At 45.0% G+C, this 26131-nt stretch overlaps 1 protein-coding gene across 1 annotated transcript; it reads left to right on the forward strand.

Annotated features, from left to right (window-relative positions):
- The first annotated feature begins 4 nt into the window (after positions 1-4).
- On the forward strand, positions 5-24745 carry LOC120065913 (cilia- and flagella-associated protein 44). Its single transcript, XM_039016956.1, has 35 exons — positions 5-25; positions 2733-2879; positions 3097-3296; positions 3416-3578; positions 3660-3762; positions 3892-4108; positions 4301-4419; positions 4545-4705; positions 4847-5002; positions 5188-5235; positions 5334-5433; positions 5519-5613; positions 8886-9095; positions 9252-9362; positions 9450-9602; positions 9917-10138; positions 10786-10928; positions 11076-11355; positions 11489-11544; positions 11694-11856; positions 12024-12154; positions 12234-12436; positions 12485-12671; positions 12770-12947; positions 13174-13415; positions 13707-13920; positions 14095-14298; positions 14372-14567; positions 14663-14776; positions 14897-15027; positions 15320-15436; positions 15728-15929; positions 16095-16255; positions 16347-16481; positions 24302-24745. Exons 1-35 carry the CDS (start codon positions 5-7, stop codon positions 24572-24574), a joined length of 5556 nt encoding a protein of 1851 aa, XP_038872884.1. The 3' UTR covers positions 24575-24745.
- Positions 24746-26131: the final 1386 nt, after the last annotated feature.

Raw genomic sequence — 26131 nt, forward strand, 5'->3', positions numbered from 1 at the left:
CAAGATGGCTGCTAACTACATTCCGGTTAGCGTTGTGAAGCATAAACAAAATTAACACAGAATACGTTGATACACACCAAAAGCTGGGACTCCACAGCTCATGAGGATATCTTATTTGTCTCCCTGTGACCTACTGTTATTGATCACCAGCCCCGAGAATCAAAATGTTTATTTTACACAACGTTTTTACCAAACATCTTACAAAGTAAACTCAATTTGGTCTGTGTTTACGCTATAGCGACATGGGGAAGGGAGTGGGGGGGTGTATCAAATGAATGCTTAGGTTGGTAGGAACAAAGCCTATTGCCAATATTATCTGATGTATTACTTAATGTCAACATCGAATGTCCACTGAGTGACTATCTTTGCGCATCAAAAATATGATGTTGCCTGCTTACGTACTGTAGGCATCCATATCCCCTGTATGTCCCCCGACACCACCACAATGTTTGAGAGAGGTTGGTGTTGTAGAAATGTTGTTTTTTATAGTGAACAATAACTTTTTGGCACATCCAGTGTGCAAAAAACAATTACCACATTTGGACACTTTGGAGAAGTTGAAAGGACACTTGAATGTACCCTGGATACACCAGAACACCACAATGTTTGAGTGAGGTTGATATGGTGGAAAATGTGTTTTTTTTACTGAACAAATAGCATTTAGGGATTGCAATTATGTAATAGCACTGGAATTATCTAATTTACAGATATATGCCACTTTGGAGAGGTTTAGGGACACTTGGAAACATCCCGTGACCACACCTGACCACTTACTAAAATGTCTGCCCATTTCTAGTTGTTAGGTCTATTAATCCCATTTTTTTCTCATATTGTTCACATGTTGTGAAAGCCATCTGTGTTTCCAGCTCTAGTCATCAATAATTCACCTATGGCTTGTCAATAAAAGGTGACTTTCAAAATAAAAAACAAAAAAGGCTATTTTGTGTGTGCTTGATCTTGTGTATTCTGAACTATGTAACTCCTATCTTTCCTCAATCTCCCAGATGTCTTCTTTCCAAATATACCAAGTGTTTGCATGTCATAATCATGTAATTACACATTAATAGCAGTTACTTTTGGGTATGTATTTAGGCGGAAATCTACATTTTGCCATGACATTTAAGAGTTAAATGTCTCCTCCCCTTCATCTACACTGATTGAAGTGACATCAATAAGGGATCATAGCTTTCACCTGGATTTACCTGGTCAGTTTGTCAGGGAAAGAGCAGGTGTTCCTAATGTTTTATGCACTCGGTGTATAAAATACTGAAAAATCTAATTTTTGACTGCACTGGGCCTTTAATAGACCAATAAGAAAGAGTTCTGCTCCTGAGCAAGGCAGTTAACCCACTGTTCCCCGGGCGCCAAAGATGTGGATGTAGATTAAGGTAGCCCCCCACACCTCTCTGATTCAGAGGGGTTGGGTTAAATGTGGAGGACACATTTCAGTTGAAGGCATTCAGTTGTACACCTGACTAGGTATCCCCCTTTCCCTTTCCAATCACAGTAAAAGTTAATTAATTGTTACACAGAAATCATTTGATATTGAGATAAAAACAGCTGCATTGGACTTTTAAGTTAATAGGTTTTTGTTTTGTAGACATGGCACTTTATTTTACTTTTTTGTTCATTATTGTCTGTTATTTTCTGTCATTGTAATATATACATCTATAGTCCTGTCAAACGTGTAAGCCTAATGCTACTTATTAATCAAAACACTTTCTCTTTAATGACTTAATTACTATAAAATGTGATCTTTAAAAATAAAAGTCATTAGTATGGCATTGGAATCGCTTTATAGCTGACTTATTTGACACAATTTCCACACACACATTTTAATATAAATATGATATGATGGTCCATGGATGCTCATATTAACAGATCCATGTAGTCCAGGGGTAGTCGGACCCCTGTGGGTACTTGGCCTTATCCACAGGGGGTACTTGAGAATACTCATGAGACCATAGGGTTACTGGTAAAATGCAATTGAGGGGGTACTTCAGAGGTATGCCTGGAAAGGAATAAATGTGGTTAGTGGTACAGTTAAAGAAAAAAGGTTGTGAATGTGAACCACTGATTGTAGTCTACTCACTCAGTTGATATAGGCTGGCACTAACAAAAACACATGTCTACATTTTATGTAAGACTATCTGATTTATTTATTAATATATTCTGAGTAAACCTCATACCTGAACGTGTCCCAAAGCTTCAGTCGGAGTGGATGACTACATTAACCAACATGCTTTGCGATTACAAAGTCCCTCTCCCTGGGTTGCCCAGCAACGAGTCAACTCCAAATGAAGATGGACTCTTCTGAGAAACAGACAGCTGAAGACAATTTTCAAGGTAATATATAAGTTCACAGCTCAACTAATTATACATTTTGACTACGGTAAATTAATATTTTAATGAATAGGTACAATTAAAGAGACATTTAGTTATTTACCCGGCTCTGACCCTAACACAAGGAATGAGCAATTCTAGCTAGCTAGCTTGTTTGCTAGCTGCTGTCTACGTTAGGGTGGTTTTCAAATATTGTAGCTCATTCGTTTAAATGAAGTATGCATATTTGCATTATATGTTACACACTGTCAATAGAAATAAGACTCCTGTCAACATAAGACACTTGGTCTATAAACTCAAAAAACTTAAGCTTCTTCTTGGAAGTGTTTTACAAGTCCTATTTGCCTTTTTTGATGCACTTAATCTTTCTGATCTTGTCCTTATGACAGGTGACCCCACAGGAAAGCAGAAAGCTTCTGGGGAAACGGAAAGCTCAAATGTTCAGCCACCTCCAGAGAACAACACAACTTCCCAATCAGCAGGTGCACAGGAAGCACATACACAAGCAGAGGACCCTTCACAAGACAAAGCTCAGGGTAGTACTGCTCTCTTTATGACCTTTCTGTCTAGAGTCCACACATAGGTAGCTCCCTCATGAGAGAGCTGGGTCATGTTCAGTAGGTAGAGACCGTTTAGAAACAGGGAGGTAACTACCGGAACTTGTACAATAAGAACACCCTTTTTTTTCCCCCCCACTGAAAAATGTTTCAGTATGGTGTGCCTACTTCTCGGCCATGACCTGATGTTTGACAGCAGTTTGTCTTTTCAGCTCCTGCAGCCTCTGAGCAGGTGCAGCAGCAGCCAGGTGGGAGTAGTGATGTTGTGGAGGAAGAGGAGGAGCGAATGGGGATGAAGAAACTCTCTGAGGACATGTACTACAACTATGACGAGCTGTACTCCAGACCAGTCATCACTGCAGACTCGGAGATCCCAGAGAACCTGCTGCACCTTACGTATCTTTTAACACTGTGTGTATGCCATGTGCCAGAGTTTGTGCGTAGAAGTCTACACAACCCAGTTATGTTCATGGTATTATGTTTGTGTATTGCGTTGCACCTTAACATTCTTCCAGGCACTCTTTTGGGTATGACTGTGGGCGCAGGGCCAACCTGCAGCTGCTGGATGAGCGAACGCTGGCCTTTGTGGCTGGAAACCAGCTCATATTCCTGGATGTTCAGACCAAGGAGCAACGCTACCTCCGCTCCTGCAGTGGGGGAGGCATCGGCACCATCATGGTACACACACACAGAAACACTGGCTCTGGATAACCTTGATTCACCCTATATAACCCCATCTGTAACTGTGTTTCTCTGCAGGCCCACCCCAGTAATAGGTATTTTGCTGTGGCAGAGAAGGGAGACCAGCCCAACATCGTCATCTATGAGTATCCCTCACTACGACCCTACCGCATTCTCAGAGGTATGGAAACTTTACCACATGCACACAGGCACGCACACCCTTTGTGGTGTTGAAAATTAATTTGAAAAAACAATGTATAGAGAATATTATTAATGATCAAGACATTTGGTTGGAATCCCTATCCGTTAGGTGGGACAGGGCAGGCTTACAGCTTTGTGGACTTTAACCGTGAGGGCACCCTGCTGGCCAGTGTGGGTAGTGCTCCGGACTACATGCTGACCCTGTGGGAATGGAGACATGAACAGGTGATGCTGCGCTGCAAGGCCTTCTCACAGGACGTCTACAGGGTCACCTTTTCACCTGACAATCCTGGGCAACTCACCACCTCCGGATCTGGACACATCAAGTTAGTAGCAATCAATTGAGCAAAATGTATTTGTACTACCACTATACATTTGTCACAAAGTACTTTATAGAAAGCTGGGCGGAGAGAAAACAGATTTCATGATGAAATATTGACAACAAATACAAAAATTGTGTATTATGTGTACAGTGTCATACACCATGTGAGTTGATCTCTTATCAATCATTCTTCCAGGTTTTGGAAAATGGCCAGCACTTTTACTGGTCTCAAACTGCAAGGGCTTCTGGGAAGATTTGGGAAGACTGCCCTGACGGATATCGAGGGTTATGTGGAGCTGCCTGATGGGAAGGTCTGTCCACTGCTCTTTTACATTCAATTCCTGCTATACATACAGCATTGAAATTGACACAAACTAAAAGCAATATTCTCTTGTTCTATGTTGTCCCGATCACATCCCTTCTGTCCGGGTGCCAGGTAGTGTCGGGGTCTGAGTGGGGCAACATGCTGCTGTGGGACGGGGGCCTGATCAAGGTAGAGATATGCCGTAAGGGTGGCAGGACGTGCCACGCTGGCACCATCCAACAGTTTGCTTTGGACGAGGGGGAGCTCATGACCATCGGCACCGATGGAGCCATTAGGGTAACCTTTCAGATACTATACAGTCCTCTCAGCCTCAGTCTAAGTGGTCTCTGCTAACCCTAAAAAGCAGGCCTGAACAACTGATCTGGGGCCAGTTTTGTTGATTGCTCGCTGTGTAATATCTTTCTCCACACTGTGCAGGGCTGGGACTTTGAGAGCATTGACACAGCAGACTGTAACGATGACAGCGGTCTGTTTGAGATTGAGCCCATGAACGAGATGGTGATTGGACGCAACGTCAGCCTGTCCTCCATGGTCAAAAGCTGCCTGCCAGACTCCTTCATCTGGTTCGCCCAGGTCAGAGGGCAGGGGTCAAGGGTCATACAACAACACTTAGCCTAAAGTTTTACAACCATCATAGGTGGTTACAATGGGCTGTATGGGAATCTGTGTAGTGTTATGTTAATGTGTTTAAGTTTGGGATTCCCTCAGAAACAAGATAATTTCTTATTAAATAGCGTGTCAAATGTATCTCTTCTCAGGATTCCAATGGAGGCATCTGGAAACTGGATCTTTCATTTTCCAACATTGTGAGTTTTACTTTCCATCAGCACAGTGTTTGAGTGTGTATGTGGGACTGTGTGTATTGGGTCTTGTATTAAATTACTCCATTATACTGTGTGTGCAGACCCAGGACCCAGAGTGTCTGTTCTCCTTCCATGCTGGAGTGATCCAGGGAATGGATGTGTCCAGCACCAGCCATCTGATGGCCACCACCACTTTAGACCGTGAGAGTGGCCTATCGCTGTAGAAACGCATAATTTTTGTGTCGATTTGTTCCTAACACACACTCTTTCTTCCTCTCTTTCTCAGGCTCAGTCAGGATTTTTGACTTCCTTGCAAAGAAAGAACTAACAACCAGCCGCTACAAACAAGGTGGAACAACACTGACCTGGGCGCCACGCCTGGTACGTATGTGAGACTTGACTACAGTGCATTCGGAAAATATTCAGACCCCTTGAATTTTTCCACATTTTGTTACGTTACAGCCTTATTCTAAAATGGATTAAATCTTTATTTTCCCTCATCAATCTACACACAATACCCAAAAATGACAAAGCGAAAACAGGTTTTTTGAAGTTTTTGCACTTTTATTAAAAATAAAAAACAGATACCTTATTTACATACAGTTGAAGTCGGAATTTTACATACACTTAGTTTGGAGTCATTAAAACTAATTTTTCAACCACTCCACAAATTTCTTGTTAACAAACTATAGTTTTGGCAAGTCGGTTAGGACATCTACTTTGTGCATGACACAAGTCATTTTTCCAACAATTGTTTACAGACAGATTATTTAACTTATAATTCACTGTATCACAATTCCAGTGGGTCAGAAGTTTACATACAAAGTTGACTGTGCCTTTAAACAGATTGGAAAATTCCAGAAAATTATGTCATGGCTTTAGAAGCTTCTGATAGGCTAATTGACATAATTTGAGTCAATTGGAGGTGTACCTGTGGATGTATTTCAAGGCCTACCTTCAAACTCAGGGCCTCTTTGCTTGACATCATGGGAAAATCAAAATAAATCAGCCAAGACCTGAAGGTACCACGTTCATCTGTACAAACAATACTACGCAAGTATAAATACCATGGGATCACACAGCCATCATTCCGCTCAGGAAGGATACGCGTTCTGTCTCTTAGAGATGAACGTACTTTGGTGTAAAAAGTGCAAATCAATCCCAGAACAACAGCAAAGGACCTTGTGAAGATGCTGGAGGAAACGGGTACAAAAGTATCAATATCCACAGTAAAACGAGTCCTATATCGACATAACCTGAAAGGCTGCTCAACAAGGAAGAAGCCACTGCTCCAAAACCATCATAAAAAAGCCAGACTACGCTTTGCAACTGCACATGGGGACAAATATCATACTTTTTGGAGATATGTCCTCTTGTCTGATGAAACAAAAATGAAACTGTTTGGCCATAATGACCATCGTTATGTTTGGAGGAAAAAGGGGGAGGCTTGCAAGCCGAAGAACACCGTCCCAACCGTGAAGCACGGGGTGGCAGCATCATGTTGAGAGGCCATCACAAAGCTCTGACCTCAATCCTATATAAAATTTGTGTGCAGAACTGAAAAAGCGTGTGCGAGCAAGGAGGCCTACAAACCTGACTCAGTTACAGCTCTGTCAGGAGGAATGGGCCAAAATTCATCCAACTTATTGTGGGAAGCTTGTGGAAGGCTACCTGAAACGTTTGACCCAAGTTAAACAATTTAAAGGCAATGCTACCAAATACTAATTGAGTGTATGTAAACTTCTGACCCACTGGGAGTGTGATGAAAGAAATAAAAGCTGAAATAAATCATTCTGTCTACAATTATTCTGACACATCACATTCTTAAAATAAAGTGGTGATCCTAACTGACCTCAAACAGGGAATTTTTACTAGGATTAAATGTCAGGAATTGTGAAAAACTGAGTTTAAATGTATTTGGCTAAGGTGTATGTAAACTTCTGACTTCAACTGTAAGTATTCAGACGCTTTGCTATGAGATTCAAAATTGAGCTCAGGTGCGTCCTGTTTCCATTGATCTTCCTTGAGATATTTTTACATCTTGATTGGAGTCCACCTGTGGTAAAATGAATTGATTGGACATGATTTGGAAAGGCACACACCAGTCTATATAAGGTCCCACAGTTGACAGTGCATGTCAGAGCAAAAAACAAGCCATGAGGTTGAAGGAATTGTCCGTAGAGCTCCGAGACAGGATTGTGTCAAGGCAAAACATTTCTGCAGCATTGAAGGTCCCCAAGAACACAGTGGCCTCCATCATTCTTAAATGGAAGAAGTTTGGCACCACCAATAATTTTCCTTGAGCTGGCCAAACTGAGCAATCGGGGGAGAAGGGCCTTGTCAGGGAGGTGACCAAGAACCCGATGGTCACTCTGACAAAGCTCCAGAGTTCCTCTGTGGAGATGGGAGAACCTTCCAGAAGGACAACCATCTCTGCAGCACTCCACCCATAAGGCCTTTATGGTAGAGTGGCCAGACGGAAGCCACTCCTCAGTAAAAGACACATGACCGCCCGCTTGGAGTTTGCCAAAAGGCACCTAAAGGACTCTCAGACCAACGAGAAACAAGATTCTCTGGTCTGATGAAACCAAGATTGAACTCTTTAGCCTGAATGCCAAGCGTCACGTCTGGAGGAAAGCTGGCACCATCCCTACGGTGAAGCAGCGGCAGGCACAGGGAGACTAGTCAGGATCGAGGGAAAGATGAGCGGTGTCACGCCCTGACTTTAGTTATATTTTGTTTTCTTTATTTTTTGGTTAGGTCAGGGTGTGACAAGGGTGGTTTGTTTAGTTTTTGTATTGTCTAGGGGTTTTTGTCTTGTCTAGGGTTTTTGTTTATCTATGGGGATTTTGTATGGTTTAGGGGTATGTAGGTTTATGGTGGCCTGAGTTGGTTCCCAATCAGAGACAGCTGTTTCTCGTTGTCTCTGATTGGGGAGCCTATTTAGGTTGCCATTTTCCATGTTGGTTTTGTGGGTAGTTGTTTTCTGTCTTTTGTGTCTGTACCAGACAGGACTGTTTCGTTTTATTCTCTTTGTTATTTTGTTTAGTGTTCTGTTTTTAATAAATTAACATGAACACTTACCACGCTGCGCTTTGGTCCGATGATTCCTCATCTTCAGACGACGGACGTTACAAGCGGAGCAAAGTTCATCTTTCCCTGTGCATCGACGCTCCCCATCCAACCTGACAGAGCTTGAGAGGGTCTGCAGAGAAGAATGGGAGAAACTCCCCAAATACAGGTGTGCAAAACTTGTAGCGTCATACCCAAGAAGACTCGAGGCTGTAATCGCTGCCAAAGGTTCTTCAACAAAGTACTGAGTAAAGGGTCTGAATACTTATGTAAATGTGATATTTCATTTTTTAATTTTTTTTTTCATGCATTTGCAAAAATCTCTAAACCTGTTTTTGCTTTGTCATTATAGGGTATTGTGTGTAGATTGATGAGGGTAAAAAACAATTTAATCCATTTTAGAATAAGGCTGTGAATAAGGTCAAGGGGTCAGAATACTTTCCGAATGCACTGTATATGGTAACATAATCATTCATGCAGTGTCTTGTCTTCTTTAACTAGGTCTCAATGTGCTTTGCTTATCTGTGTACTGTACTGTGTGTTGAGATTGTTCTGTGTGACCCTTGCCTGTGTGTGTGTAGGTGAACCCTAGCGGAGGGCTGGTGGTGGTGGGCTTTGAGGACGGGGTAGTCCGTCTGCTGGAGCTCTACAACCCCCAGAGTTTACGAGTGGTTGCCGGGCGCAGTCGCTATGGAGATGCCGAGCTCCGTCTCAAACAGGCCTTCAAACCCCACAATGCAGCTGTGACGGCCATTGCATATGAACGGAACGGCGAGATCCTAGCTACTGGGGTAGGGAGGGCCGCAGAATGTTGGCCAATGGGCAATGTGAAATCAATCATTAGCTCCTTTCTATAGACACTCCCCTTGGAGACCTAAAACAAACGGAATCGGTATAATAACAAATATCAATAATCCTCCCCCCTCCACCATCCCTCCTCTCTCTAGAGTATGGACTGCACTGTGTTCTTCTTCACTGTGGGGGACAGGTATGACCCCATCGGGTTTGTCACAGTACCAGGACCTGTACAGGGGCTGGAGTGGTCCCCCCAGTCACATGTAAGTCTGATCCCAGATCAGTGACAAATGTTTGCAAGACAATGGCACGTGAGGTTAGTAAGTTAGAACCCTTCTGTGTGTGTTCAGGACAAAAACACCCTGCTGGTCCTGTGTAGGAGTGGTCATGTAGTGGAGGTCCAGTCTCCAGACCCGGAGGCCCAGAACCACGGCACCACCTACCACATCTCTGGCCTTCCCACAAGAAACTTCACCTTCAGCAGCATCAAGTCACACATCAAGGTCTGGCCCTCACTGTCTGGGAACAACTGTACTGTAAACACATTTTCATTGTATTTATTTATACAGGATAGTCCACTCAGTAACACTTGCCACTGTTTTCCAAGGAGTCATGGGTTACATAGAATCAATAAAACATACATCACATAAAAGCTGTCTTGGTAAAAAACACAGTTTACACAGAAGCATACACATCATACTTAGTAGGAAACGTACATAAGCACGCTCACATTATATCTGTCTGTTATCTGCTTTGTTGACAGCTCTTTTGGTTCAACTCTGGCATGGGTGTGTAATTGTGAGCGTGTGTATTTCAGCGGGAGGAGGAGATTGCGCGCAGGCAGGCTCTGAAGGAGAAGAAGCAGAAGGAGAGAGAAGCACAGCTGAAGAAAGCCAAGGAGGAGGGCCTTGAGCCCACCGAGGAGGAGCTGCAGGAGGTAGAGGAGGAGGAAGAGCTGCCCCCTCTTTACACCCCTGACCCCCCCAGCCCCCTCTGCTGTGGCTTCTACTCTCAACCTGGGGCCTTCTGGCTCTCCATGGTACATACACACACATTAACAGGGCCATCTCTTGCTCTCTCTACATTGCACATTTACATTTTAGTCATTTAGCAGATGCTCTTATCCAGAGTGACTTACAGCTAGGTGGGACAACCACATATCTCAGTCATAGTAAATACATTTTTCCTCAATAAAGTAGCAATCAGCAAAGTCAGTGCTAGAACGGAGGGAAAAAGTAAAGTGCGAGTGTTCGTTCACAAAAGGTAATTATTTATTTTTGTAGGGGGGGGGGGGGGGGGGGTGAGGAGGGGTTCTGTGGGATTATTTAAGATACTCTTGGAAGAGGTAGGGTTTCAGATGTTTTCGGAAGATGGGCAGGGACTCTGCTGTCATAGCTTCAGGGGGAAGCTGATTCCACCATTGGCGTGCCAGAACAGAGAAGAGCTTTGAGTGGGAGCTGCCCTCCCGTAGGGGTGGGAGGGCCAAGAGACCAGTGGTGGTAGAATGGAGTACTCGGGTTGGGGTGTAGCGTTTGAGCATAGCCTGAAGGTAGGGAGGGGCATGTCCTCTTGCTGCTCTGTAGGCAAGTACCATGGTCTTGTAGTGGATGAGTCTTCGACTGGAAGCCAGTGGAGTGTGCGGAGGAGCGGGGTGAAAACCAGGCTCTCTCTCCATATCTCTCTCAGGGAGGCTATGACTCGGGGTTCCTGTACCACTGTAAGTTTTCCGAGCAGCAGGGTGAGGACCTGTTACAGCTCAGGGATGAGCCGTTCACCTTCCTGCCTGTCCAGAATACAGACGAGGACCCCATCTGCACCATCACCTTCAGGTAAGGGACTACACAACTGATGGCTATAAACATTTTCTGTATCAGTGTGTCTGTATTGTGTTCTGTAATGTTGTAACTGCAGAGGTTTCTAGATGTTCTGTTAATGTGTGTATATGTTGACAGGTTGTTGTGGTCTCTCTGTCCCAGCTCCAGCAGGCAGCTGTTGCTGTGTGGCATGCAGTCAGGCAGTGTCCGGGCCTACCCTCTGCAGCCATCTGACTTCCACCTCACCTCCATGCAGGCCTTCTGGGCCCTCAGCGTCCATGACAACCAGTATGGCCAGCTGCGCCAGCTGCGCTGTAGCTTTGACGACCAATTTGTCCTGACGACAGGGGAGGACGGCAACATCTTCTCCTTCAGCCTGCTGCCCCAGGAGGACCTGCTTAAAGCCCTGCAGCGCAGCAAGGCCAAAGTCCCCTCACCACGGGTCAGTGGGGGGCAGGGAAGGGAGGGTAGAATAGAGGGATGGATGAATGGAGGAAGCGAGTGGGACAATAACCTCATGAATAACACATAAGTGAGTGCCAGTTCTGTGGTTGACTGTGCTGTTGGTGAAACAGGTCGGCGTTGAAATGGAGGGTGTGGCCCAGGATATCGAAGACCCGTCGGCGTACAGGTGAGGAAGAAACCTAGAGACAAACTCATACAAAGGCACATCTGGCTAAAGGCAAACCAGCCCCCCCCCCCCCCCCCCCCCCCTCTGTCACACATTCCTCTCTCTTTCTCCCCTCTATTTCTCTCCCTCCCCCACTTCCCTCTCTGTAGCATTGAGACGGCTAAGCAGAAGTTGGAAATGGACCGTATGCGTCGGGAGGCTGAGATGAGGAAGGTGGAGAGACGTAAGATGCTGGCCGAGCTGCAGAACCAGTTCAAACAGCTACTGGAGAAGAACCAGGGTCTGCCCGAACACGTCCGCTTGCACCGCACGGTACACACTCACAAACCCATACACCCCTACACCCAAATCCACCCCTTCGTCCCAAAGTGTTTAGTATCATAACCAACCAAAAAGCATTTGAATGTTTCTGTGATAAACCTAATAAATTGTAGCATGTTTCTGGCCACAGCCCAAGAGAATCTAGTGTGTATGTGTAGGAGTTGGAGCTGGACTGGCGGTTTCGTGAGGAGACTGAGAGGATGATGGCCCAGAGGGTGAGAGAGGCCAGGAAGGAGCTGGCCTGGGAGGAGGAACGCCACCGCATCGGACTCCAGAAACTACAGGAGAGGTACTTAATCTGCACTTTCACCTGGTAGTGCACTTAGGGAATGGGTTGACATTTCAGATTTGCCCACTGGTTCTTCCAGGTTCTGGGATTCTCTTGAGTCGGACACAGTTACTGTGGTAGCGTTCCAGAGTGACCACAGGATCTCCACCTATCGTCTGCTGGCACTGTCCCAGAGGTTCCACGAGCTGAAACAGAGGGGAAGGGTGGGGGGCCCGGGGGCAGTGGGGCAGGAACGTTGGAGGAACAAAGCCGAGGCCGGCAAAGACAGCTCCAACATCACAGGTAGGAGAGCGGGGAGAGAATGTGTGTGTGTTTTACCTACCATATCATAATGTGTGTGTCCCTGGCCAGCGGACCAGGAGGACCTGGGTGAGGAGGCTGTTATGGCGCCCCATGTGGTGCGTCCAGGGGGCAGCAAGCTGGCTGGCCGCCAGGCAGAGAAACTCCGCAAGGCTACGGAGAAGGCAGAGCGGGCCCGGGCTAAGATAGAGAAGAGGAGGAAAGAGTGGGCTGAACTGTGAGTCTGTTATCATATGGCCTCTGTTGAAGTTTCTCGTTTCAGAATTTCTGTCCTCACTCTTCCCTACATGACTATCTCCATGTTACTCTGCTTAGGTATGCTGCAAAGCCCAATGAGAACTGTGAGGATCCGGAAGATGTGCGAGCCATCCGATTGGCTACGGAGAACATGGGTGACTTCAAGCTGAAGACGGCCAAAGACTTTACAGTCCCAGAACACCTGAGAATGAACGCAGAGAAGAAGAGAGCTCAGCTGGTCCACTTAGAGGAGAAGGTACTAGGTTACGTCTTACACTTTCTCCCAATCTTTACCATATCTTTACCATTCAAAACCAAATGTACTATATGTAATACACTAATAGACCTGGCGACCTCTGTACCTGACCCCCGCCCAAACTAATATATTAGATAAGACCAAATAACAGAATGTGGTTGGGAGGTTGCATGGTGTTAACACGATGATTTTATCCTATGTATGCTTGTCCCTCTGTGTCTGTCAGATCCATGAGAGGAAGACGCAGATGAACAGTCGCATAATGGCCCTAAGGGATACTAAGGTGAGCCTTGTGTCCCGCCTGCGCTCCCAGGCCCAGCAGCTACAGGCTGTCCAGGAGCGCCTGGTGCCTCATTTCTGCAGCCCGGTCCCCACCCTGCCCTCCCTGCTGCCCGAGGAGACCCCTGAGAGGAAGCTACGCTACACCCGCACCACCCTGCAGCGCTACGGGGCCCTGAGGGCTCAGAGGTAGGTCTGGCCTGGGACTGGGACCGGAGCAGAGCTTACTGTAGGTTCATAATAACTCATCAATTACAGATCATTGATTAAAAACAGTTATCACGTTCCTAAGTCTAAAAGTCAGTCTGATCCAACAGATTTTTTTGTCCCCAAAAAACTAAATATTTAAAATTTGTGATTTTTAAAATGAAATATTATAGAAACATGAACATACAGTAACTAACTACTATCACATTAAACATTGCCGCCCCCCTAATAATTCAGCGATAATTATTATTATTATGCCAATCCTACCCACAGGGCCTGTACCCGTGACCAGGAACTAGAGGGGGGCCAGACTCTGCTGGAACAGCTGGAAGCAGAGATAGAAGAGGAGGAGGAGACCCCCTGCCATACACCTGCAGATAGGAGAGAGAGGGAGGTGGAGGAATCTGGGGTGACCGAGCTGGAGGAGGAGATGAGGGAGGTGGAGGAGATCAGGCTGCTGTATGAAGAGGAATCCCTGCTGGAACAGGTCAGCCTTTCCAATAGTTTACTTTCCAGGTGGGATGCAAAGGCCCTCAATGCAACATCCAGGCTCTCTGTCATCAAATTGTCAACTGAAACCAAGCCAAACTCATTCTTCCCCTCTCCCTTATTTCTCTCCCTCCATCCCTCCATCCTTTCCCTTCTCTCCCTCTCCTCTCAGATGTCGTCATCAATGTGGCAGTTTGATGCGGAGCTGTGCCTGCTGCGTCACGAGAAGCTGTGGCTAGACATCCAGATGAAGCTGGCTGACCTGCGCCATGTCACCCTGTTCCAGGAGCTGCTGCTGCTCAAAGAGTTTGAGAAGAGGGAGAACTCCTTGCAGGAGAGACTCAATGCCTGCGTGGAAGAAGAGGAATACCTCAGGGTACCTAGGTGGGAAGGAAGGGGTGTGTGTGTCTCTGTATTCCATATTACCATCATCCCATCTCTCTCCTCAGTCTAAGTTGGAGGAGTGTAAGCAGGCACTGGAGCTGAAGCGGAGGGACATCTCCAAGCTCCAGGAGAGAGAGAGGGCCATAGCTGCCACCTTCCAGGCCTCTCTAGGGGAGAACAACAAGTTTGCTGACTTCCTCACCAGGGTCTTCAAGAAGAAGATCAAACGTGTCAAGAAGAAAGAGAAGGCCGGAGATGACGGTTAGTCCTGGACCCCTCTGAAAGTGTGATTGTGTGCGTGAGTGTTTAGTGTAGGGTTGATCAGCCCAGCTCATCCTGTTGTTGTTTTCTACCAGAGGAGCAGGAGGACAGTGATGAAGATTCTGATGAAGAGTCTGACTGGGATGATGATGAGGATGACAGTGGCTCGGAGAGCGGTGGTCCTCTGGATGACAGCGTCTGCCCCCCAAGTCAGTCGCTACCATTCACCTTACAGTATTCTCAGTTATACACCACATTGTACTCCATGATTTAGCCACAGATATGCACTCTGTCTGTCTTTGTCTACCTGTCTTTGTGTGTTCCCTCAGACTGTAACTCAGAGCTGTTTGAGAACACGGTGCAGCTCCGTGAGCGTCGTTTGGACCTCGAGGAGCTGCTGGTGGAGGAGAGGAAGACTGCAGACAACCTGAGGAAGGAGGGTGACTCCCTCGTCAAGAAGGTACACATTTTCTGACCCCTTTCCGATCTCCTACTTCCATTTCTTCTCTCTATTTCTCCTCTTTTTATCTCCATACATTCCGTTTCCCAGTTAACCATTCAATTTTGTCATTATCCACTGTTCCCCCTTTGTCTTCTTCGCTCCTGTTTTTTTTCTCATCCTCCACTCCCAAAGCTTTTCTTGTTAACCACTCATCATGCTAGTTCTCAACACCTCCTTATCAGTGTATTTCTGTCTTCTGTCTTTCTTGACATTCATTTAATCTTCATCCAGTCTGTATTGTGTGATGTAGGAAAAAGGGGTTCATGGCAGTCTGAAGGCAGCAGAGGGAGACCTGGAGCTGTTCAACAGAGAGAAACAACAGAAGCTCAATGAGTTGGATGTGGTGGTTCCCCTCAGACTGCACCAGGTGAGGAGAGGAGAGAAGTCTCTCTCTTTCTGGGTCTTTCTCAATTGTCTTGCCTCAATTCCTGGCATCCTTTCCCCCTGTCCTTTCCTCGCCTCCTCAAAACGTCAAAGAGAAGGGAGGAGAGGATTTGAGGGAACACGTTTGTAAGAAACGTGACTGTCCTTGTTCACTCGTACATCATCACATGTCATCATGCCTTTTAGTTATTAGTGATCAATATAAGTAACAAAACTAAGTCAACAACCCATATTCAAAAAACCAAAACAAATGCTTTCTCCCTCTGTATACCAGATAGAGTTTGTGAGCAATGGGGTGGTACCGTGCAGCCTGGCCCCAGCACTGGTGCTGAACACAGTGGCATTGGGAGGACTACAGGAGAGGATTAAAGAACTGCAGGTGGAGAAAAGTGAACAGAGAGACCTCTACAGACAGGCCAGGCAGCAGCACGTCCAGCTCATTCACGACCGCAAGGACATGGAGGCCAAGATACAGAGTAGGCTGAGGGGGACTGGGGGCACAAAATTGTGGAGAAAATGTGAAAAACAGATCCTTCCAAATACCAGGCATGGCACTTCAGTTCAAAATAAGATACTGCAGATCACGATTGCGTCCAGTGCATCGTAGACATGCACTGTTTACAGTAAACTCGTGTGTGTAGGTCTGGAGGCGCGCTGTGAGCAGCTGATGCTGATGAAGTTTGGGAAGCTAGTGGACCTGGAAGCCTTACAGACTCTGTCTGGCAACAGAAACCTGGAGGAGATGAGACAGGAGAGCAGAGTCCGAGAGGCCGGTTACACACAGGAGCTCAGACAGTGGGAGGTATGGCAGTCTGTAAGGTGTTTGTTTATGATACACACACACAAAGGTGTTTTGTTTATGATGTGTGTGTGTGTGTGTGTGTGTGTGTCAGGTGAAAGTGACAGAGGCCCGTCATGCGGTGACAGAGGTGACAAGGCATCACACCGAGCGTCTCCTCAGTATGAACAGCCTGCTGAGCCAGAAGAAAGAAATGGAGGACAAACTCAACACCAGGCAGAGCAAGATGGTACTGTGTGTTTCAAAAAGTGTGGTTTTTCATCATTTGTGAAAGTGCTTTTATGGCTCCCGAGTGGCGCAGTGGTCTAAGGCACTGCATCGCAGTTGCTAGCTGTGCCACTAGAGATTCTGGTTCGAGACCAGGCTCTGTAGTTGTATAAGTGAGGATGATACTGTTTGTAGAATTGTGTAATGTGATTTTGGACTGTTTAATGAAGGAAACTCCAATTCCCTTCTGAGTTTAACTAAATCAGAGGACCGCCCATGAGCCCAGTTAGGGTCAGGCATCCTGGCCGCGCCCGGGAGACTCATGGGGCGGCCCAGCGTCATCCGGGTTAGGGGAGGGTTTGGCCGGTAGGGATGTCCTTGTCCCATCACGCACTAGCGACTCCTGTGGTGGGCCGGGCGCAGTGCATGCTGACACAGTCGCCAGGTGTTCGGTGTTTCCTCCGACACATTGGTGTGGCTGGCTTCCGGGTTAAGCGGGCATTGTGTCATGAAGCAGTGCGGCTTGGTTGGGTCGTGTTTCGGAGGACGCATGTGTCGTGTCTTTGGCATCATTAAACTGAAGACTTATAGTTTTTATCAAAGATTCTCTGTAATTAGTATTATGCGATTTAAACTGATTCTCAGTGATACCCATCCCGGATCCGGGAGCATCCTCATCAAAAAAGATGACTAGCATAGCCTAGCCTAGCCTAACGGGACAGGGATATCATATAATATAATTTTCATGAAATCACAAGTCCAATACAGCAAATGAAAGATAAACATCTTGTGAATCCAGCCATCATTTCCGATTTTTAAAATGTTTTACAGCGAAAACACAATATGTATTTCTATTAGCTAACCACAATAGCCAAAGACTCAACCGCATATTTTCACCATGTTTCTACCGCATAGGTAGCTATCACAAAACCGACCAAATAGAGATATAATTAGTCACTAACCAAGAAACAACTTCATCAGATGACAGTCTTATAACATGTTATACAATACACTTATGTTTTGTTCGAAAAATGTGCATATTTGAGGTATAAATCATAATTTTACATTGCAGCTACCATCACAAATAGCACCGAAGCAGCCAGAATAATTACAGAGAGCAACGTGAAATACCTAAATACTCATCATAAAACATTTATGAAAAATACATGGTGTATAGCAAATGAAAGATAAACATCTTGTGAATCCAGCCAATATTTCCGATTCTTTTTAAAAGTGTTTTACAGCGAAAACACAATATTTCTATTAGCTCACTACAGTAGCCAAACACACAACGCAATTTACTCCCCGCAAAAATAGCTTGCACAAAACCGACAAAATAGAGATAAAATGAATCACTAACCTTGAACAATTTCATCAGATGACAGTCTTATAACATCAGGTTATACAATACACTTATGTTTTGTTCGAAAATGTGCATATTTAGAGCTACAAATCCTGATTATACATTGTGAATACGTAGCATCGATTCACCAGAATCTCCAGAGATATTTTGGACACTCACCTAATCTGACCAAGTGTAACGGATGTGAAATGGCTAGCTAGTTAGCGGGTACGCGCTAATAGCATTTCAATCGGTTACGTCACTTGCTCTGAGACCTGAAGTAGGGTTTCCCCTTGCTCTGCAAGGGCCGCGGCCTTTGTGGAGCGATGGGTAACGATGCTTCGTGGGCGACCGTTGTTGATGTGTGCAGAGGGTCCCTGGTTCGCGCCCGGGTCGGGGCGAGGGGACGTACTAAAGTTATACTGTTACATTGATGCTGTTGACCTGGATCACTGGTGGCTGCGGAAAAGGAGGAGGTTGAAAGGGGGGTGAGTAACGGATGTGAAATGGCTAGCTAGTTAGCGGGTACGCGCTAATAGCGTTTCAATCAGTTACGTCACTTGCTCTGAAACCTAGAAGTAGTGTTTCCCCTTGCTCTGCAAGGGCCGCGGCTTTTGTGGAGCGATGGGTAACGACGCTTCGTGGGTGACTGTTGTTGATGTGTGCAGAGGGTTCCTGGTTCGCGCCCGTGTCGGGGCGAGGGGACGCCATAAAGTTATACTGTTACATTGTGGCGTCGTTACCCATCGCTCCACAAAGGCCGCGGCCCTTGCAGAGCAAGGGGAAACACTACTTCTAGGTTTCAGAGCAAGTGACGTAACTGATTGAAACGCTATTAGCGCGTACCTGCTAACTAGCTAGCCATTTCACATCCTTTACACAAAGAACTCATCATAAACTTTACATTAAAATACTTGTTGTATGGCAAATGAAAGATACACTGGTTCTTTAATGCAACCGCCGTGTTAGATTTTTTAAAATAACTTTACCATAACAAACAGCTTGCGTTATTGCGAGACAGCGCTCGCCAAAACGGCAGAGAATAGGAATCAACATTTTCCACAGAAATACGAAATAACATCATAAATTGTTCTTACTTTTGCTGAGCTTCCATCAGAATCTTGTACAAGGAGTCCTTGGTCCAGAATAAATCGTTGTTTGGTTTTAGAATGTCCTTTTCTTCTGTCGAATTCGCGCCACAATGCTAGCCAAGCTTGATAACGTTCCCATCTTCTCTCTACGCAAAGAACGGAAAACTCAAAGTCCCAATAAACGTTGAATAATCTGATAAAACTCTGTTGAAAAAACATACTTTACGATGTTATTATCACATGTATCAAATAAAATCAGAGCCGGAGATATTCGCCGTGTAAACCGAACGCTTATCAGAAGACAATATCGAGGTGCTTCGTGCGCCTAGGTAGAGAAAGGAAATTCCTGACCTGCCACTCCAAAAGCTCTTGTTCAACCTCCAGATCAAGCTAGACACCCCATTCCACCTTCCACTGCCTGTTGACATCTAGTGGAAGGCGTATGAAGTGCATGTATATCGATAAATATAAGCCAGTTGAATAGGCAGGCCCTGAAACAGAGACCCATTTTCAGAATTTTCACTTCCGGTCTGGAAGTTTGCTGCCAAATGAGTTCTGTTTTACTCACAGATATAATTCAAACAGTTTTAGAAACTTGACAGTTTTCTATCCAATAGTAATAATAATATGCATATTGTATGATCTAGAATAGAGTACGAGGCCGTTTAAATTGGGCACGATTTTTTACAAAGTGGAAATAGCGCCCCCCTATTGACAAGAAGTTAATCATGTAATTGTAATTAACTAGGAAGTCGGGGCACCAAGGAAAATATTCAGATTACAAAGTTATAATTTCCTAAACTTTTCAGATATTTTATATCTGATCAATTAGTCTTCGAATTAATTATTTACTTTACCTCACGTTAGTCTCATTCCAAACGTCGCACGAACCCAGTCTTCAATATGAGTCAACCATACATCAATTGTCTTAAATTATTTATTTACAAACTAAGTAATTCACAGAAATGCATAAACAAACAAAGTAAATATGGTTACAAGAAATGATAGGAGAATGTGCCCTAGTGGGCTAAACCGGCATGGCGGCTTGTTAGACAAAAGGGGGAGTGGGGGTCGACTGAGAAGACAACCCACAGTTGATAATTATAACAATTGAAATGCTAATCCTTTGCACATGAACGCTCACTCATTCGGGAACAATTGCAATCAATATATATATACACTGCTCAAAAAAATAAAGGGAACACTAAAATAACACATCCTAGATCTAAATGAATGAAATATTCTTATTAAATGCTTTTTTCTTTACATAGTTGAATGTGCTGACAACAAAAATCACACAAAAATTATCAATGGAAATCAAATTTATCAACCCATGGAGGTCTGGATTTGGAGTCACACTCAATTAAAGTGGAAAACCACACTACAGGCTGATCCAACTTTGATGTAATGTCCTTAAAACAAGTCAAAATGAGGCTCAGTAGTGTGTGTGGCCTCCACGTGCCTGTATGACCTCCCTACAACGCCTGGGCATGCTCCTGATGGCGGATGGTCTCCTGAGGCATCTCCTCCCAGACCTGGACTAAAGCATCCGCCAACTCCTGGACAGTCTGTGGTGCAACTTGGCGTTGGTGGATGGAGCGAGACATGATGTCCCAGATGTGCTCAATTGGATTCAGGTCTGGGGAACGGGCGGGCCAGTCCATAGCATCAATGCCTTCCTCTTGCAGGAACTGCTGACACACTCCAGCCACATGAGGTCTAGCATTGTCTTGCATTAGGAGGAACCCAGGGCCAACCGCACCAACATATGGTCTCACAAGGGGTCTGAGGATCTCATCTCGGTACCTAATGGCAGTCAGGCTATCTCTGGCGAGCACATGGAGGGCTGTGCGGCCCCCCAAAGAAATGCCACCCCACACCATGACTGACCCACCGCCAAACCGGTCATGCTGGAGGATGTTGCAGGCAGCAGAACGTTCTCCACGGCGTCTCCAGACTCTGTCACGTCTGTCACATGTGCTCAGTGTGAACCTGCTTTCATCTGTGAAGAGCACAGGGCGCCAGTGGCGAATTTGCCAATCTTGGTGTTCTCTGGCAAATGCCAAACGTCCTGCACGGTGTTGGGCTGTAAGCACAACCCCCACCTGTGGACGTCGGGCCCTCATGGAGTCTGTTTCTGACCGTTTGAGCAGACACATGCACATTTGTGGCCTGCTGGAGGTCATTTTGCAGGGCTCTGGCAGTGCTCCTCCTGCTCCTCCTTGCACAAAGGCGGAGGTAGCAGTCCTGCTGCTGGGTTGTTGCCCTCCTACGGCCTCCTCCACGTCTCCTGATGTACTGGCCTGTCTCCTGGTAGCGCCTCCATGCTCTGGACACTACGCTGACAGACACAGCAAACCTTCTTGCCACAGCTCGCATTGATGTGCCATCCTGGATGAGCTGCACTACCTGAGCCACTTGTGTGGGTTGTAGACTCCGTCTCATGCTACCACTAGAGTGAAAGCACCGCCAGCATTCAAAAGTGACCAAAACATCAGCCAGGAAGCATAGGAACTGAGAAGTGGTCTGTGGTCACCACCTGCAGAACCACTCCTTTATTGGGGGTGTCTTGCTAATTGCCTATAATTTCCACCTGTTGTCTATTCCATTTGCACAACAGCATGTGAAATGTATTGTCAATCAGTGTTGCTTCCTAAGTGGACAGTTTGATTTCACAGAAGTGTGATTGACTTGGAGTTACATTGTGTTTAAGTGTTCCCTTTATTTTTTTGAGCAGTGTATTTACGCTCAGTGTGTCGTCTTGATCGCTGTTGAAAAGGTTGTTTCTAGGGCCTCCCGGGTGGCGCAGTGGTCTAGGGCACTGCATCGCAGTGCTAACTGCGCCACCAGAGTCTCTGGGTTCGCGCCCAGGCTCTGTCGCAGCCGGCCGCGACCGGGAGGTCCGTGGGGCGACGCACAATTGGGCTAGCGTCGTCCGGGTTAGGGTGGGTTTGGCCGGTAGGGATATCCTTGTCTCATCGCGCTCCAGCGACTCCTGTGGCGGGCCGGGCGCAGTGCGCGCTAACCAAGGGGGCCAGGTGCACGGTGTTTCCTCCGACACATTGGTGCGGCTGGCTTCCGGGTTGGAGGCGCGCTGTGTTAAAGAAGCAGTGCGGCTTGGTTGGGTTGTGCTTCGGAGGACGCATGGCTTTTGACCTTCGTCTCTCCCGAGCCCGTACGGGAGTTGTAGCGATGAGACAAGATAGTAATTACTAGCGATTGGATACCACGAAAATTGGGGAGAAAAGGGGATAAAATTTATTTAAAAAATAAAAATAAAAAAAAGGTTGTTTCTTTTGTAGAATTGTCCGTCTCTGTCTGTTAGAGGGGATAGTTCAGAGTGACATTTATTCATGTTGTTGTAGAATGGATGTTTCGGCGGTTGTCATTCTTCGCGTTCAATCATACCGAATTCCTAGCTGCAGACTAGTATTTAATATCAAAGACTTGTTCTTATTCTGTCGCTATCGATAGTCTAAGAGTTTAACCACGTGGTATGGTTAAAAGATTCAGCAATGGTCTGCAACCTTTGCTCTCTCGTAATGGAGAAAAACATGGTCTACTGAGAATTTCTCTAAGTTGGGGTTTTATTCAGGAGTTGCAGAAAAAGGCTTGTCCCAGGATGCCTGACCCTAACTGGGCTCATGGGCGGTCCTCTGATTTAGTTAAACTCAGAAGGGAATTGGAGTTTCCTTCATTAAACAGTCCAAAGTCACATTACACAATTTTACAAACAGTATCATCCTCACTCATTCATCTTATACAATAATTAGATGTAAACCTCATATCTGAGGCTATTATATAAACAGCGTTATGGTAATGTGGCCGCACCGTCTCCCATGAGCTTCCCCAAGTTGTAACAAACAGACCAGTTCGTAGCTGGATTCTTCACCGATCTTTTATACCTTCTCCGGAACGTAAATGTTGTTCGGACCTCAAGTTCTGTGAGGTGGACGAAATTCCTTTGTTCTCTATGAAAACTCACTCTGTCTCTATACTGTGTGGCCATGAGGAAGAGTCTTCCCTAGGAATTTACGACCTCTCTGACCACAGCAGCCTAGTTGTAGGAGCAGGGAGAGGGGGATGGGGCTTGCTGTACCCAAAGAGGGCAACGTCATGACACATGGCTCTCGACCTTCGCCTCTCCCGAGTCTGTACGGGAGTTGTAGCGATGAGACAAGACTGTAACTACCAATTGGATACCATGAAATTGGGGAGAAAAAGGGGGTACAAAAAGTGCTTTCATGATAGTGTGTATGCATGATATGACATGTTTAAATGGAGTAAATAACAGCGTGCATCTGAGTGTGTGTGCGTGACCTTCTGTGCATAGACGGCGCATATAGCTAAGATTCCCCTAAAGTAAATTGAATTAAATTGCCAAAATAGGCTCCTACACCAGAAAGCATGATTTGGACACAGAGCATCATAAGCTTCTTTAAAAAAATAACCTGTGGATTGTTTTAAATCGCATAGCCTACAGTCGGAAAAGACACTACATTATTTACCATTAATTTCTATTGGGCACAAAATAATCTGAAACACAACCAAAACAAACAGCAAATGTATCCAACAAATGTATAGAGTCAAGCTTGATGTAGTCATTGCATGCCATGAATAATAGTGACATTATATTTGTCTCCCCTTCTCATAGGCCTATTATATGGATCAGACAACGTCATTTTTATTGATCTGTTTGTTAGTGTCAGCATAGTAGGCTACCCTGTAATTTTTAAAACGTGTAGTAGTATTGCATGAAATGTGTTTATAAAAGGCCACATTTTTCCCCTTGCAAAGAAAGGAGAAGAAACGTATCTGATATAGCCTAGGCCTATACTCTACGCCAGGGTTCCCCAACTGGCGATTTTATTGTTGGACATAAAGGACTGTAAAAACAACAGCAAATCAGTCCAAGTGTTTTTGATTTTGGAAATCTGTTCCAAAGTATTCTCACGCATAATAGATAGATATACTGTATGTGATCGTATACAGATCTAAGCAAGGTTTGAAATTATTATGTTTTAGTCAAATAGTATATCTATTTGGGCTTCTTGCGGTCAATTTGCAGTCTACAACTTAGTTGTAATTATGTTCCGGCCCCCTGACCATCCGTCTGCTCAATAATTTTTTTAAATCGGCCTGGAGCTGAATTTAGTTGATGATCCCTGCTCTACGCCACTACGCACTCAGCCATGCATTGAACTGTATTTTTTTTAGAACAGTGATTGCGTTATATTATTAGCCAAAATTATGACTAGTCATCACAATCTAGTCATCACATTCGGAATCGTGGGCTATATTACATAAATCTGCAAATGTGATGATACATGGAATGCTATATTATAAAAGGTGCATTTTGTATGGTAAAAATTTGCTTCCCAAACATGAAAGTCACATGCCGTGTGTCAGGGTACCCAGTTCCAGGGCCGTCGGCATGCTGAGGAGGACGAGAGGCGGAGGCTGTACCAGCTGGTCCAGAGTCAAGCTCAGGAGGCAAACGCCCTCCGCCAGGAGATCAACATCCTGTCCAGAAAGGGGGGTCACATCCTGCCCCCCAGCCAAGCCACGCTGCCCCACCTGCCCGATGCCCCATCCCGCTCCACCCGTACCAACCCAGAGAGGCTCAGACACTTCAAACTGGGAGGGGGGCATCCATCCACCAGCAGCCAGGGGGTGGAATAGAGCCTAAACACTCACATTGATAATACACACACATATTATACAAAGATAACACATTCATACATTAACATTAATACCTCTCATACTGTATTTTTGCTCACCTGTCCCATACTGCTCCCCCCTCTTCCTCACACACACATACTTATACCTAGCTGTAAACAAGACTTTTCAGAGAATAAACTTGTTAGATTTGATTGACTTAATGGTCTTCTTTTGTGGTATATAGCTCCTTATGCCATTCTGCTCTGGGAGTGTTGGGAAGGGCAGAAGACACATTTCCGTTCCCGCCAATGGACAAAAAGTTATCTATTCTATTATGTTGAAGATTTCAACCAACTTGCACATAGAACTGAGGATTTGTCTCTACTCAGACCATGACAATTAGTTTCCCAATGCAATTTGAACCTTATCGAAGTACCGGTGTGGTGATACTGATGATTTTTCGGCACAGCAAGTTAGGATAACTAACGTGGCAGGTTAGGAGAACTAAAGCAGCAGGTTAGGTAAATTAACGTAGCAGGTTAGGCGAATGAGGATAATGTTAGGAAAAGGTTAGGCTTTGCTATAATGCTAGTTGTCAACGACTTGTCCCCGACACGACCACTAAATGGAGCTGTAGGCCTACTTCATCTAGCCACAACAGTAGAAACTGGCAACAAATCATCAGTAAGATAACACCAGTGGGCCATTCCTACCATGTGGTGCCTTTTCTGTCCCCAATAAATAGCACTTAGTGTAAAGTGTGCATTCCAAAAGGCTTTAAATATAAGGTCAGGTGTCCATTACTTTAAAAATACAAACATATGGATCTTGAAAGGGAATTCTATGCATTTTGAACACTTCAGTGGATGTAGGCATTTTTGCCATGTCGCCGGGTGTTATTCATCAACTTCCACGATAAAATATGAGCCATAAAATATAGTTAAATTCAATGTTTTTTTTCATGTTCATTATATTTATTTTATGAAAAGTGTCCCTGATATCACTTTCCTACCTGTTTGTTGTAATTCTCCATTTAAGAAAACAACCTCTTCCTACAACGACACCACATTCAGGATGTCATTTCTTTGGTGCAAAGCTAAATAAATATAAACACTCAGTTCTATTTTTCATGTTAGTCTGTATGTCCCACTTAAATGTCCACCCTGTTCTGCTAAATTCTAGAGAAAATGAACAACATTTCAAAATGTTAAAATATGTTTGAGAGAAGTTAAAATCATGTTAGTGTTCACCATCATGCTAGCTCAATCTTGCTCACTCAGAGCTATAGCTAATTTAGGCTCCAAATGTCCACCGTGTTAGGTTCCACCTTTTTAGGATTATGCAATTTACAGGTTGTAAAATGCACCGAAAACAAATGAAGTGCCTGAGCTTGACCAATATATTTTTCTGAAAGTCAAATATCCTTTTTCTGATTTAGAATAGTAAAACAATTTTAAAAATATATACTTTTCCAAAAAATTGTTATAAAGTCCAAAAGCCACCACATTGTAGGAATGATCCAGGTGGGACATAACATGTATGTGCTTGCATTAGTCCAGTGGTTCTCAACCTTTTTCA

The sequence above is a fragment of the Salvelinus namaycush genome, chromosome 21, assembly GCF_016432855.1.
Source record: "Salvelinus namaycush isolate Seneca chromosome 21, SaNama_1.0, whole genome shotgun sequence".
Lineage (NCBI taxonomy): Eukaryota > Metazoa > Chordata > Actinopteri > Salmoniformes > Salmonidae > Salvelinus > Salvelinus namaycush.